At 37.1% G+C, this 16,760-nt stretch overlaps 1 protein-coding gene across 1 annotated transcript in view; it reads left to right on the top strand.

Moving 5' to 3' along the window:
- Positions 1 to 16,760, top strand: part of LOC149802973 (cadherin-23-like) — a 110,081-nt gene continuing 93,321 nt past the window's right edge. Inside the window, exons 1-3 of the mRNA XM_089952512.1 lie at positions 1 to 470; positions 8,790 to 8,912; positions 11,284 to 11,362. Of these exons, the coding sequence (XP_089808638.1) occupies positions 8,883 to 8,912; positions 11,284 to 11,362 (109 nt within the window). The 5' untranslated portion in view covers positions 1 to 470; positions 8,790 to 8,882. The remainder of the gene's footprint in view (positions 471 to 8,789; positions 8,913 to 11,283; positions 11,363 to 16,760) is intronic.

Below are 16,760 nucleotides of genomic sequence, written 5' to 3'. Positions count from 1 at the left end.
GAGCAAATGAAAGTGTTGAAATTTATAACTCGAGTGTGCTTACAGCAGTGGGTGTTAGCCTGACATCATCGTTATATCAAGTATACAATCTTGCTTATTAATGGTGGTAATATCAGTGTTCTCTCTCGTACACATTACGAAATTCTATAGATGGATTTCACTTGTGCACCCTCCTACTCAATGCTGTGTGGACCATACTTTTATCTCACAAAGGCAATTTCAAAAGCTAAATCTTGCTAAACCATATATTTAATTCACACATCCCAATCGTTCACAGTGAAATAAATTTTGTGTACCCATGTTTACTTCAATCTGCCTAATAAAGAACACATTTCTGATTTTAGTCTAGCTATTGGAGGGAAAAGTACAACAAGACGTTCAGCATAGATCAACAAGACGGCCATGTATACCTTCTTCAAGATCTAGATTACGAGGAAAATAACTTCTACCAGTTTACTCTTCATGCGCATGTATGTAAAAGATCTCTCATTATCTTCAAATTTCAGTTATGTAACCTCCTAGAGCTGTATTAAACTATTTACCATACCTTTTAGATTTGGTAGTATAAACTTCCAGATCTGCAATTCCCTTGGAAAATAATAAATGAATATTAAAATGAAATCGCTTGCATCTCTAGCATGCGATTTGTAGATGATGGTGCTCGTTTTACTGAAATCCATCTAGATCGTTCAGTATATAGAGGACATCTATGTTTCTTGAGTGAATATAAAGAAGTGAAGTGGTAACATTGTGTTCTCAAGAGTGAAATATTTCCTAAAATCTATTATATTATATATATAATAGATTTTAGGAAAGATTTCACTCATGAGAACAAGATGTTACCACTTCACTTCTTTATATTCACTCAAGAAACACACACACACACACACACACACACACACGTACGCACACACACACACACACACACACACACACACACACACACACATATATATTCTTATGTTACTTGTTTAGGCTCTAATAAACAGTAACAAAACAAAGACTGAAAACAACAAGCTTTGAAAAAATTAACAAATAATTAATTTGACATGAGGTTTAAAAAATCTATAATTTATATAAGGTCAATATGAAAAAATACATTGCTATACACGGGAAAGTGCATCTGCTATTAAATTATCTTTTCCCTTGATTTGCCCAATGTCAATATCATATTCCTGTGAAAAGAAACTCCAGCTTAGTAGTCTTTGACTTTTATTCTTCCTCTTACCGATGAAAGTAAGGGGGTTGAGTCACTAAATAACAAATAATTGAAGAAGGAGCTGAACTAATGTAAATTTCAAAATGTCGTAATGTCAATATCAAAGCCAAACATACCTTTTCGACTGTTGAATAATTTCTTAGGTGGTTATTTAATTTCTTAGGAAAGTAGTACACTGGATGATTAATACTATTTTCATCTTCTTGAATCAAAACTGCTCCTACCCAAACAACACTTGCATCAACAGACAGTTTAAAAGATTGGCTGAAATTTGGAGCTTTAAGAACTGACGCATTTAGGTATGGCTTTTAGCTTGTCAAAAGCTTCTTAACATTTTTCAGTCCAAAGGAACTTGTTTTTCTTACTCAATAAATTTGTCAGGGGTTCAGCAATTATAGAAACATTGGGACAAAATTTCCGATGGCATCCAGCTATACCTAAACATCGCATCAGCTGCTTTTTATGTACAGGTATGGGGAATTCAGAGATAGCCTTGACAGTAGCATCTATTGGTTTAACTTGTCCATGTCCCACGATATGTCCTAGAAAAGTTACACTATTATTGCAGAACTCGCTTTTGGATAAATTAATTGTCAAACTTGCATCTGTGAGTCTTTCAAGGAATTGTTGCTAGATGTTCTTTACAGGTGCCGTTGTAGATGATTTCATCAATGTAAACATCACAATTGTCTAGAATAGAGGTAATCATAATCTTGGGACGTTGTAAAGTACTTGGCGACCATTTCATCCATAACGGCATTACTATATATTGATAAAGTCCATCTGGAGTCACGAATGCCGAAATTTCCTTTGCTCTTTCCGTTAGTGGAATGCGCTAAAATCCTTTCAGACGGTCAACTTTTATGACATAATTGGCATTTTCGATCTTACCAATACTGTCATCGATTCTTGGTAATGGAAATGAATCTGTTTTCGTCACAATATTCGTTATAATCAATGCACATAGGGAAAGTTTCAACTGGTTTTGGAACAAGTATGCATGGTGAACTCCAGTCACTTGTACTGGGTTCTATAAAATCAGCAAATAGTGAATTTCTTTTTTCAAGTATTCCTGCTTGATCGGGTTCATCATGTACGGATGTTGTTTCACGGGTTTGGGATGTACAATTTCAACGTCATGGAACACTTAGTTCTTTCTTATAGAAACATCTGGAAATAGGTGCTCATATTCAAATAGCAACTGTTTAGGTTCATTTCTTTCTTACTCTTGCAAATGTGAAAGTTTCTGGCCAAGATCTGTCATAACTTCTAATTCCGAAGATTTGTCATTTCAATATCAGTAAAATCCGATGATATTCCTTCACTTAAATCTTCACTGAGTGGAATAGCTACAACTAAATTAATTGCATGTTTAACGTGGCTATAACTTTTAACATTCTGGTACTCCTATAATGTATTTAGATCCCAGGAGCACTAATATTATAATTTAACTCATTCATTTTCTTCCCAACTTTTTAAGGGTCGTAATATCTAAACTGAAAAATAAATTGAAGAATGAGCCAGAGAGACATAACTATATTACAAAACTCAAATGTTCTCTCCATTATAGTTCTGTCAAATCGTAATTTCACTTTTGACTTGAAGTGCTGAATGCCAAATTAAAGCATAATAGGCTGGAAAGTTCCAGACCTATACTTTGACTCTTCACCGATTGGACATATCTGAGAAGGCCAAATTGAGTAAACAAAACGTTAGCTAAGTTTTAATATTCCTTAAAGGAATTGCCTCTGGTAACTTTGTTGACGCACGCAATGACTTGGTCTTAAGTAAGGGACTAACAAAATCTACAATAATTTAACTAAATGGTGGGGGCCCCGAGTGGCCGAGTGGTCTAAAGCGCTCTTCGTTACGGATCACTGCCATCTCACCTCTGTCTGCGGCGGTTCGAGTCTAAGATTCAGCCAATGTGGGCATGTGAGAAAGCTTGCCAGTAGCTTCTCGTGGGTCGGTGGTTCTTTCCGGGGTTTTCCGGGTTCTTCCTCCACCATTAATACTGGCCGCCATGTATAGCCTATCGTGCTGAAAAATGGCGTTAAACCCCACAACAACAACAACAACAACAACTAAATGGTGCGTCAACTTGAGGAATTTGCTGTAGATGAGCCTTAGGTATATTTTGATTAAGGTTTCCTACGATTCGACAAGTATGACAAGGCCTGAAGTATTTACAAACATCACTTTTGATTTTTGACCAATAAAAGTGAGTCAAGATCTTGTGGTAAGTTTTAGTAATCATTAAATGAATAGCCAAACGAGTTTCATGGGCCAGACTAATTATGTACTGTCTGTAAGGTTTTGAAACTACAAGCAGGTACCTCGGGAGGTCTCCATTTTCTCGTACAAATTCCACTTTTAATATAAATATAAAGGTGTACACTTTCACTTGAATGGATTTGTTTATATATTAATTGTCAATGCGCTTAACGTCTGCATTACTACATTGATAAAAAGAAATTCTAAAATGTACAATAATTTAGGACAGCGACCTTTTTTAAATGTAGATTTTACATTGTACAGCTTGATTACACATATAATGATATAAATTATGCATCTTGGCAAAATAATGACTGTTTTCATAACAAAATGAAAAGACTTGTATTTTTGTTGACACTTTGCTTGCGCCGAATGATAATGTAGGCATTACTGGGGTGCAAATGAATTATGTAAGTTTAATTGTAAGACATTGTTTTCCCTATGTTTGTTTGCTTTTGGACCACTTAAACCTGAATGTTTGTGTGCTGGCACCTTTGCTATTTGGGTAATAGACGGTGTTTCCAAATTTGGGTTATCGCTTAATTTCAGGTGCAATCAACATTCATCAATTTCTTATTTCGACATCGCTTTCAGACACGATTATGATTTTAATGAGAGTTAAAGTCGCCAGGTAAACAATTTGGTTATTATATTTAATCAAGAGTTTGTCTTAAAATAAAAAGTGGAAAAACTAGTTTTAAAAGTTTAATACTTGAAGCCAACGTTTTGCTATCGGAGCTATTATTTTTGTCATATTGGTTCATTTTATCGCCTTCTCATTGATTACATATATGTATATAGTCCTGTTTAAGAAGGGTTGTTGCCTCCCTTGCGCGATTTATCGTTATTTGTTAACTCTATTTCTGGTGAGCAAAAATCAGATGAAATGACGTCTAATAAAGGAATCGCTGACCGGTGCTCTTTTGACAAGCTATCAGTTCGTGAATTGAAGGTTTATTTAACAGATAGAGGTGCACACGTGCCAGGGAATAAATCCGAATTGATCAAGCGTGCTCAAGGACTTGTCAATTTAGGCACGCGTACGCTACATGAAATACAAAAAGACGACGGTGTTTCCAGAAATTTGACCATCGTTTTATTTTTGCGCACATTTATTGGGTATTATGCACACTTTTAGTAAATAGGCACATACAATTTTGCTTTGGTGTCCTTTTTAGGAAAGTCGGGGTTCTTTTGAAATTTTGGAAGAAAAAAAAAAAAACCAACACTTGATCATCCATATCTAGCCCTGTTGATACTGAGATTCTATTCTGCCTCTTAATAAAAAAAAGTTTTATCTGCTGGAAAATAATTTAAATTTCAGTACACTATTTAATTCCACAAAAAATTCATGATTATGCCGTATATATAGACCGTGTTTTTTTCCACAAAATCTTTAAGCTGTATGGAAGTGGTTTAATTGTTTCGCCACACTATCCATACCTTGGAACAAGTCCACATGGAGTTATAGAATGTTGTGACAAATGTTCAGATAAAATGGCTTACTGGAAATAAAATGCCCCTATATATCACGGGAAATATCACTCATAGAAGCTTGAAATGATAAAACGTTTTTTTTTTTTTGTGAATTGGTTAAGCTAACCGGCTATAAATGGCTTAAATACTGTCAATTGGCCTTAAAACGCAAGTTGTACAACCATCTGTTTCATTTACAGCAATCTTCAGACATAACCGGTTGTCAGTTTCTGACATACTATCAATAGGCCAAAACCCCAACTTGTCCATCCACACAAATAGTTAAGTAAATGAACGAAATAGAAAGAAAGGAAACAATATATTCTGACCAAGAATATATTTATTAACCTGAAATATATTATCAACATGTTCTTACACTTTTTAATACTCATTGTATTATAAAACAATGACTTATGTGATAAGTTCCATAGAACAGCCTGGTGCATAGCTGTCCTTCAAAATATTGAAGTTAGAGAGTGTACTGAATAAACTCATTGTAGCGATTTTTCTCTCAGATACATCAGGTTTTGCGTCTGCCATTTTTGCTCCCCACAATTTTGTGAACAGGTCAATTTTATCTTTATTTATGAAGAGCCTGCACGGGGAGGTAAAAACATCAGGGGAGATAACAACCCTTATTGAACAGGGCTATACAATCCCAGTTGCATTAGGTGATAAATGTAACGAAGATTCTTATTGGCCAGATGTAACCATGTGATCGGGCCGAGCTCATTTATTTCTGCATAAATTGTACGGAGAACTACTTTATATAAACTTCAATAAACAGAGTCACATGTAAAGTAACTAAAACACAAGGCATACACAATGCATGCCTTTGAAACGAAATGAAACTTTGGTACGTTTATATCGCGTTCTAAAAAATTGAAGATATTGATTTTTACTTGAATCAAATTAAAAGTTTTGTTTTTCTTCTGAAAATATTTCAGTTTTCATTGAACAGATTTGATGTAAATCTGAAGAAACAATTGTTGCATGTACGCTATATCTTGGTTATTTACTGCGGCTGGTTACGAATGAAATTAAAAACAATAGAATAATGGACATAGGGATTGGGAGGAATTGGTTCAACTAATAGCATTATAACAATTTGACGTAGAATGCAAGGCGCCGAACCTGAGAGTGACGATGTCAGGGACGGTGCAGGTCAAGTCTTGGAATTTTTATCTCCAAGTTTCGTAATGGTCCTGACTTTCATCGAAAGGACACATAAACTAAAATCCTATGCATATTTAATCAAAGCGTATATATTAGCCAATAAACGTGCGGAAGCAACAAACGATGATCCAATTTCAGATGACCACTGACTGCACGTTTGTGTGTGTACTTTGTTTAGCTGGGGGTGATGGGTCCAGAAAGCCTGGACCACCCACCCATCCGGCTTTGATGTGAAGTTGGAGGTTGGCTTAACCTGTTAAAGAAAGTAAAATTGATTACTCACCAGTCTGTACGTTAATTAATTGCCAAGTCACATTGAACTCGTCCATGAAAGCATTAAATCCAAGAGACATTTGTAAGTCTAACAAAACAACACGTCCTTTGCTTTGAATATTGAGCTTCTACTCATAACGCATGCGCCAATTTAGAAAAAATGTTAAGACCGTGCTGAGGAATATTCAAAACCTTAGATCGCCTCTCATTGGAGGAATTGCTTGTTTAATATGGAAATAGCGATTACGTTTATGTTAGAGAATCCCCTGTTCAATAAATAGCTACGTAGCAAAAGCGCCAACATGAATTCATGCGCTTTGTAAAGCTCTAAAACCTATACGAAATATCGTTAAAAAGCAACGCAAAACAAGAGAAATAATACAATTATAACGAATTAGAAAGAATGTAACGGGTTTTTGTCCTGAGTTTATAGTGTAGCAACTGTCCCTTGTCGACTCCCATAGCTAAAATCTGGCTTTATTTTACGGTGTGTCTGCAAGCGAACAGTTTATGTCACAATAAACTCAGAAAAACAATATTAAACTCTTAATAGAGAGTTAACAGTTTTGAAACATGATATGATCTATTTATCATGATGGGGGCATAGAGGATGAAAGGAGAATAGAGAACTAGATAAGGAGATGAAGAACAAATAAATGAAATATGTCTAAATAGAGAATTACAGGTATATATAATATACATAAGGGCAGATTTAATTTCTGAATGGGAAAAATAGTTTCAAAAGTGTTATCGCCTCCGTGGCGATAAACGTGTTATCGCAAAAGTGACAATATAAGTTTTTCTCCCTTTGCGTAAGTTGGGACCCCTTCATGTTACAGAAGGGATACATATAATTTAATTAAGAAACACACTTTAAAATTATCGTTATAATATTATTTCTTTTGCAATGAAAACTATACAGTACTTTTATAAAATAATAAAATAAATATGTTTACAATTATTAACATTGCGTACTTGTTTTGCGAATAAACTTTAATTTACTGAAGTACTCCAGCATTAGTGTGCAGCAGAGACGGATAATTCAATCTTGATTAAAGAAACCAAATCGACTAATGATTTCTGTTTTGTCACGTATGATCATCTCCCCACCCCAAACTCCTTCAGTGAGTCAATGAGTAGCAGGTTGATTTGAATTTTATGTTTCCTTGGAGAGCCATGTTGTTTCACCTTTTTTAAAACAAGTTAGACCATGGCTCCAGAGCTTTATAAATTTTTTGCTGACAATGTAATTAGAATCAAAAGTTTCGCATTTGCCATGGCTTTATTGTCGTCGAATTAGACTCTCGAGTTTCGGATTCAAAATTTCAAAGGCAGAGTGAGGTTTACGACAATATGCAGATGCATATCTTCTTTTTGTATATCAGTCATAGTCGTGACGTCATTGAACATGGTCACGTGGGGTGGGTGTGTTTCTGCTCTGGTAGGCAGAAATACCATAGGCTTACCGGTACTCCATATTTGACAACTAACTGCGATGTTACTGAAATAATTATATTTCTCCTTTTGTAACTATCGTTCAATGTGATTATGTTTTCGTACTTTGGTTTAAAGTCGACAAAACTGGTTTGTATACAGACGGTGACGTTTATTTTGGAGTTGCCAATGTTCCTCCATCAAACTCAAAGTGTTGTACTTAAGAGGAAAGCGTTTGTATCCTAACAAAATTACCATTGTGTTTGTAAACTAATTATGCGTTTTAAAGGGAGACTTTAATTCCAGTGCACATAACGCCAATGATAAGTTGGAAAAAGATGAGTTCCTTCTCAATTCTCAATTAAGTTAATTTTGTCAATAATGTCTTGAAGCTTCTTAATTAGTGTAAATTGTCCCTAGTGACAGTGTATATATCAGTAGTTTCTCCTTGCAAAAATGATTTTGAGAGGATAGCAGCCATGTTGTTACAAATTTCTAGAAGTTTGAAGAAAACAAATAGTTGCATTCATAGACAGTACTGAAGTATGTTCTTTGTATATATCACAAATTATTCCTTATATTTATCACATCTTCTATATACCAAAAATATTTTCTTTAAATGTCACATGTGACAGGTCTTTATAAACTCATGCATAATTGCTTTCTCATTTGTGAACATTCGAGAGTTGTAACTGAGGTGATGCTTGCAAACCAGTGAGATGCTCCCCTAGGTGCCATTATCGAATTTCCATCTATTATGTGTACCTCGATTGATGTCTCCATGTGTCTACCCTTGCCATTACTAGGACTAGAATATGTAGTAAAGGTTTTCATATATACTAAGAGAGAGAGAGAGAGAGAGAGAGAGAGAGAGAGTAGCATACGGTACGATGGGCACAGTCTATGTATTTCTGTCGTTTCCTTTTTGTTTTTTAAGGATGACTGTACTCCGAATGTGACACAGGCAGATCTGACTATCAAGGTTCGGGACGTACAGGATAAACCCCCATTCTTCATAGGATTGCCATACATGACGAACTTATACGAGGGGAACTATAGCGTAGGTATTGTGTGTGTGTGTGTGTGTGTGTGTGTGTGTGTGTGTGTCGGTATGTGATTTGAATTTTTAATGTGGATTTAACGCTTTTATAGTTAAATCGCTACGATATCTGCAGTGTGATAGTTTATAGTGATGTCTAGCTCTGGGGCATCATTCGGCAGACAATGGCCCACCCAGTCACATTATCCTGACACCAGGTCGACAGGTCATGAGACTAACCTCTTTATGCTGAGCGCCATGCGAGGCAGCTGTTAGAACAATTTGTTTAGGTTTCTGGTATGCCCCGGTGTGGGTCGAACCCGCGACCTCCAGCATCTGAGCCAGACGCTCTAACCAATATACCACCGGAGTGGTCCGTATTTATTATGCTTTTAGTGGACAAACGTACCTTTGTCATATATTCTAATATCCCATTGATAAATTGTGTTCAAAATAAATTCCGTCTTCATCATATAAGGTTCCATCTGTACATAATTAAAACTAAAAACGACATAAACTATGGATCACTTTTTCCTAACAACGAGTGGTTTTTTTTACCATCCAGAACGACAAGAGAAATAAAAATTAATTCTTCTACTTTTTTGCGGTACGTAAATCATGACCTGGAAGGAAGTCTTATGAAACCACTAATATATGATTTCAATATTGCTGAGTTATGTCAACCTTGATAAAACTGTACGCAAATATTAACAAATAGGTAATGAAGCAAGATTGAATTTGCTAGAATAATACACGCTGCTTCGTGATATTTCCAATTGCAAACCAGCAAGGGCTAATTACGTTGTTACGGCAGTTCTTCGAGGCTTATGTCAACTACAAAATTGCATTAATGACTATTTTGAAAAGTATTGCCGAATGCAAGCCCCAGATTGAACAAATATTTCTGCTGTAAAATAAGATAGTTGAAGTATCTAGAAGCGTCAAAAGTACTTAAGATGACACATGTGCAAATTGTGATAAAGTTCTGGAGGTACGAAGGATGTCATTCATTTGTGGAGTTATCAAATTATCAATTTTTAATTTCTTTCATCTGATATCCAGAGTTTTACCAACTCATTGAAATATCGATGTTTGTATTGGATTAAGGAATGAATCTCTTGAGAATTTTGTCGTAGTCATCATGATCAAGCAATTATTTTATTTACAAGATATTTAAAATAATGTCTGATAAACGTATACAAAGTATTTTAAACAGTTTATTGTTTTCAGGAAAGGAATGCTATGTCTGAGTGTCTGACAGTAGCATTGTAAATAATTTCACTAATTTGCACTTCAGTACTCCAAGTTTAGATGGATTATTGAAGAAAAAGTGGAAGCGGGTATTGCGATCAAGAACAAATATTTACTCTACAAGAAAAGATATTACAAAGTCAAATAAAGGTCATAAATTCTCACATAAAAACTTCAAACTTTCATTTTGTTTTATCGTTATTATATTTTAGACAGGCTTTTCATCAGATAGCAAAATTAAATTGTAATCCCACGTATTGTTTCAGTACTTAATTTTGTTTTCCGTTTTTGCATCAAATTTGGTTGATTTCAATCTCAAAATTTCATGAAAACAGTATTCAGCACTAGAACGTTCCATCAGAACCATATGAGCTATATATGAACTATTATATAGAGATATTTTGCAATAGATCCGAACGTGCAATAGTTATTAATAACGAACAAATATTATGAATAATGAGGCATCCGAAATTACAGATTCTTTTTTGATGAAAATATGAAATAAATATTTTTCATACTCAATATTATCATATTAAGTCGATATCTTAATTGCATTTTAGCATTTATTTCCATAATTTAAAAAAAAATTGTCGATATTCTATTTCTCCTGTTCTTTCTAATAAAAGCATACATTATTCAAGCATTGCTTTGTTTTCCTTTAAACTCCACAACAACTATTAAAACCTATTTTTTGCAATGAATCCTTGCAATTTCATGTGATCTTCTAATTTTAAATACATGACTTGTTAAGGGATTACTTTTCCAATTCTTGTAGATTAAATATATTTTCGTGATCGCAATACCCGCTACCGCTCAGCTTTCGTGTCAAACAGAAATATAATCACTAACCCGTACAAGTGCATTATAATGAAACATATGAATGCGATAATTTAAGATCGGTGCATGTTTCTGTTGTTAAATTGGAAAGACGAATTACTTTAGTCTAATCTATTGCATATTTCTCATACGTTACAAAATTAATTATTATGTTTTGAAAATGTTTTACTAATTTTCAACCGAAATATTTGCTCGGGATACTATACAATATTTAAGTTTTAAAAGTCAAAAAGACGGAGCTGGCTATCAGTTAGGCAAGCATTTTGCATATAAATAAGACCGAAGCATTTTGTTTGGTTTTCAGGATCATGCGATATTACAAGTTTCAGCCTTTGACGGAGACCGAGGTATTCCAAATCCTGTTGAATATTCTTTACCGAAAAGTGAGTATGGCTTAAAAATTCTCACAAGTATAACCATTAAACCTGTATGAAACTTGAACGATAGTAGTAAAAGGCATAGTATAGCCGTCTAGAAGAAATGCACTTTTGCCAATTGTGACGGTGTGGCCAACTATGGAAGTTTAAATTGGTAATAGAAACTTTGGATATTGACGCAAATTAACGTTACTTGATCAATGCTGATACCTACAAGAAATAACATTAAAGAGAAATGTGAGATGTTATTCGGCCGTACGGAATATAATATTAGTAATTTTGAGGTCGGTATGGGGTCTATGGACTATAACAATACGTCATAATTTGGGTCTCTATTGGGATGAGTACTGTTACAAGTTAACGTTACACCAAATCCGGAACAATATAGGGCCCAACAAGAATAAAAATCATAGGAATTTAACTTTATCTATTTAACAACGAGGCTTTATTAATTATTTATATTATGCGCCACCATCAGATTTATGGAAATTAACATCCTTGGCTAGGTATACCCCTCACTTGGAGACGGCCTATCTCTTGACGGAACTTTAGCTTGTGTTTATCCATCTATGGAGATTTTAATAGTGATGACAAATAGGACGAAGAGACGGACAAAACACACAATTACGGATAAATCCAGTATTCACCCATACATACAAATGGTGGGGGAAGGCAGCTAATAGGCAATGGTCAATAACACAAGTTCTTAAAAACAACACTAACAGTAATACCAACAAACAGATGAGTGAAATTACGGAATAGGCCATGGTTACTGATGCGTTAAAGTGGTAATGGTTACAACGATTCGGTCTCACTGACCAGCGCACAGTTTAACTGACTACAGAATTACTTATTGAACAGACTCCCTCCTGACGATCAACACTCACGAACACATACAAACTGCAAGACTGATGTACGGTTAGGAGAACTAACGTATATCCATATAGAACCAGACTCTTTCCTAAAGAGAAACGCGATAACATGCAAACAAACTGATAAAAGGAAAGGAAAGGTATGCGATGGTCCCTACGATACAAGTAGTGAATGGGGATACCCTACGGACAATGGGAATTAGCATTAAAAACACCCTTGGGACACTCTACGGACAATGGAAATTTAACATGGCGAAAAATCGTGGGACACTCTACGGACAAGGGGAATTAACATGGGGAATAAATCGTGGGACACTCTACGGACAAGGGAATTTAACATGGGAATAAATCGTGGGACACTCTACGGACAAGGGGAATTTAACATGGGATTTTTTTTTTTTTTAAATTTTTTTAAAAAAAGGGGTAGGCAATGGAAAGGCTATCTCTTTTCGAGAAATATGGCTGGCCCTGAAAAGGGCCTTTGGTTTATGTTAATATGCCCTTAACATAAAGGGCATTTGCGACATCTTCTTGTCCTCAAACTTCGTCTTACAGCAGGGCCATACATCAGAGTCCTCTTGAGGCAACCTTGTCTCTCTATATAGACTCTTCTTATCCACAGGCTGCTGTTGGTCCTGTGGACAACGGTCCACTTGGATCGGACATACATGAGCATGTCCGTCCTGAACATCATTGTTGACACAAGGGTTGAAGATTCAACGTCTGTCCACATGTTGAGGCTCCGAGAATAGGTGAATCAATGCAGTGAACGGCGCTTATTTATAGGGACAGGAAGGATTGAAACGGATTGAGTTCATTCACCAATCCGAACACGCGTTACAGAATTCAGTCAGCCCGCATCCAATCCGAAGAGTGTAGTCTGTGACGTCACGTAGTCTATATAGATTCGCTAGCGCTTGTGTGCAGTCAATCTATGCGACAGTGATTCAACATGACGGAAACTCAGAAAACGATCCATTGGGGTGCACCAGCAGGGGAGACTGCCCAAGGGAACTCGGACTTACTTTCAGAAGAGGTGAATTGGGATTTTGTGGATTTTCTCTCCTCGCAAGAATTTGTTCCGGAACCTTCGTTACCTTCTTCATTACCGCAAGTGGAGAATTTTAGACAGAGACAGAAAGAAGAATTGGAGAAATTTATACAACGACAAAAGGAAGCGGAACAGGCTTTTCTCCTACAGCAACAGCAACAAGAAGAAGAGGTAAGAAAAAAACAACAGCAACAACAACAAGAAGAAGTAGCAGCAAAGAAACAAGAGGGTGAAAATCAAACGGTCACGGTACTGTTGGACATTTTAGCGGAGTTAAGAAGTCTGAAACAAATGTATCAGACTTCTTTATCACGACCGAAGAGAATACGACCTTCCCGAGCTAAACACGTCAACCCTGTGACTAAGCCTACCGTACCACCCTTAGTGATTTCAACCCAATCATCATCAACATTACGCAGTCCAGAAGTAGGCCTTGGTCGTGGCAAAGGCATAAGGCAGTTAAAGTTGATTGCTTAAACTCACCCCTTCACCATGAAGAAAAAAGGCCCTTTTCAGGGCCACCCACATTTCTCGAAAAGAAATACAATTTCAATTTGCCAATAACTCAAAAAAAAACCCCACCCATTTTACCCTTATAGTACGTGTCTGTGTATGAGTGCGTGAGTGTAGCTTCTTATTTTAAAATCACAACTCAAAGACACTTACCTTTTATCATTCATTTATTCTTTTCTCCATTTTTTACAATCCAATTCACAACACAACACTTTAATGAAAAGTTCATTGACTTCTTCTTTCTCCTTGTTTACTCTCTCTGTTTTTTAAATTTCTTCACCGTCTTTTCCTCATTTTCTTCCCTTCTTCTTTTCTTCTTCTCCTGTTTCTTTGCCTCTTGTAAATAGAATTGTCTTTTTTCTTCCTCTTCTTCCTCAGAAGAATCCCTCTCTTCCTCTGAAGAATCCCTCTCTTCTTCTGAAGAATTCCTCTTTTCTTCCGACTCCTCTTGTTTCATTTTTGGGCAATCTGGAGACCAATGTCCTTTTTCTTTACAATAATAACAGGTATCTTGACTTTTGTCTTTTTTAGTCCCTGTTTTTGTTCTTTTTTGACGGTCTGGACACTCTGAAGACCAATGCCCTTTCTTCTGACAGATATAGCAAGTATCTTGACTTTTATCTCTAAAGGAAGGAGAGTAGTCCGTAGGCTGGTCTGAAGAGAATTTTCTAATGACCCCTTGCAAAGCTCTGACGAAACGTTCCATCTGGTTAGTCTCTTCCATCGTTGTGCTCGGCTTGAGAGTGAAATGAATAGTGAAAGGACAAGACACACACCCTTTTATATACACTGGTCTGCTATGACTATAAAGTAGTTTATGGTGTTTGAACTTGAGTCATTTTACTTTTTGCTTTCAAGATGAAACGATCCCATTCATTCGAGAAGAAAGAAGAAAGTAAGAGGCAGAAACGTGATCTATCGCCTCGTACCAGGGCTGAAATCTTGGCACAAATTCATGCCAGTGATTTTGAAGAGGACATGAGTGAACCAGAATCCGAACCCTCTAAACCAAGTCCACCACCCTTTGTCAACCCTGAAAAGTACTATTCCATTCGAGAGACGGAAAAGCGCTCCTCTAGAAAATTTAGAACCACGGCTTACAAATACACGGTGAAGTTTAAAGATTTCAAGGCTGAAGTGCCGTTAGAGAAAGCAGAAGTGTTCATCACCGAGGTGTGGGATTCTTTGCTCACTGCACTCAAGCGACAATGTCAACCCAAAGAAGACGATCGTTTGAGACTTTCCATACAACACGACGGTTTGAAATCCCCTGTTTGGATCGAGTTTAGCACCCCTGCAGAATTGACTGCTTCCAAAATCATGGACAAGATTCAACACGTACAACAATCTAATGACCAGTTTGACATCACCGATGGTAAAGCCACACTGGACATGACCCACGTCTCTCCTCCTCAAGGGACAGGACGCAAAAAGATGTTATTGGTGGACGACCTTCGCAACACCAAAACGAGTCTCGTCCGAATTAACAACCCTCATGACCAGATGTGTTTAGCCCGTGCCATCGTGGTGGGACGAACCTATGCCAACAAGAACGACACGGTAGAATGGAAAAGAACCTGGGACACTATTCAACGTTCCGACCGAGCCAAACAACGAAACGAAGCAGAACTCCTGTTACAACAAGCCGGACTGCCCAAAGACACACCCTGCGGCATTCCTGAGATGCAAAAATTGCAAGATGTCCTAGCTCCACGATACACCTTGAAAGTGCACCCTCAAGAAATGCGCGGGCCTCTATTGTTTCGAGGCCAAGATTTTAAGGACGGAAAATACATTCATGTTTATCATCACGATGACCATTTCGATACCATTACCAGTATCACCGGATTCCTAGTATACGGTTATTACTGTGAGAAATGTGACCATGGTTATAACAATCGAGAGCAACACAAGCATTGTGGATCGAAATGCACAGGATGTTTGGCCTCTTCACCCTGTCTGAGCGAAGAACCAGTGCCTTGTTCCACTTGTCTGCGCACGTTTGTCAGCCCTACCTGTTACCAACAACATTTGAAGACGCAAGGTTCACAGAAAAAATGCGCTTGTCAACTCCTGAGATTGTGCTCTACGTGTGGACAAGGCATACGTACCAATAGTACCAAGGCACACGTATGTTCAGGAAAAAAGAAATGTCACATTTGTCATCACATCGTGGACTTGGAACACGAATGTTACGTGCAAAAATACCAACCCCCAACAGAGAAAGAGGACGGTCACAAGAAGAAAGGCAATTTCATCTTTTTCGATTTCGAATGCATGCAAGAGACTGGCATTCACATTCCTAATTTCTGCGTGGCTCATCGAGCGTGCGAGAAGTGCATTCAAGAACCTATCTTCAGTCATTGCCCTCACTGTAGCAAGATTCCCGGAGGGCGTGAAAAAATCTTTCGGGGACCAAACACGTTAGCCGATTTTGCCCAATGGGTCTTAGACCCCGTCGACAAGACGTGGAGCCAAGAGGACATCGAACGTTACGGAGATTGTCATCGTCATGCCACGGTGATGGCTCACAATTTCTCCGGATACGATGGACAGTTTCTTCTCAGATACTATACGGAACAAGGCACCGAGCGTCCTAAAGTGACTTTGAACGGAGCCAAAATCATTTTCATGCAAGTGGGACAAGTACAGTTTAAAGATTCGATGAGCTATTTGGCCATGCCTTTGAGTCGAATGCCTAAAACGTTTGGAATGACAGAAATGGCTAAAGGGTACTTTCCACACTTTTTCAATACGGAAGCCAATCAACATGCCGTTCTACCCCATTTACCAGAGGCTCACTATTACGACCCCGACAACATGCGTACCGAACAACGAGAAGCTTTCTACGCTTGGTACCAGGTTCACGCCTCGGACCCTTTCGACTTTCAGGAAGAAATGCTAAAGTATTGTCGTTCCGACGTGGACATTTTACGGCGTTGCTGTGGAAAATTTCGAGAACTGTTCA

The sequence above is a fragment of the Sinohyriopsis cumingii genome, chromosome 3 (genome assembly GCF_028554795.1).
Source record: "Sinohyriopsis cumingii isolate HCF-2022 chromosome 3, ASM2855479v2, whole genome shotgun sequence".
NCBI lineage: Eukaryota > Metazoa > Mollusca > Bivalvia > Unionida > Unionidae > Sinohyriopsis > Sinohyriopsis cumingii.
This window is presented reverse-complemented; position numbering and strand designations above follow the sequence as displayed.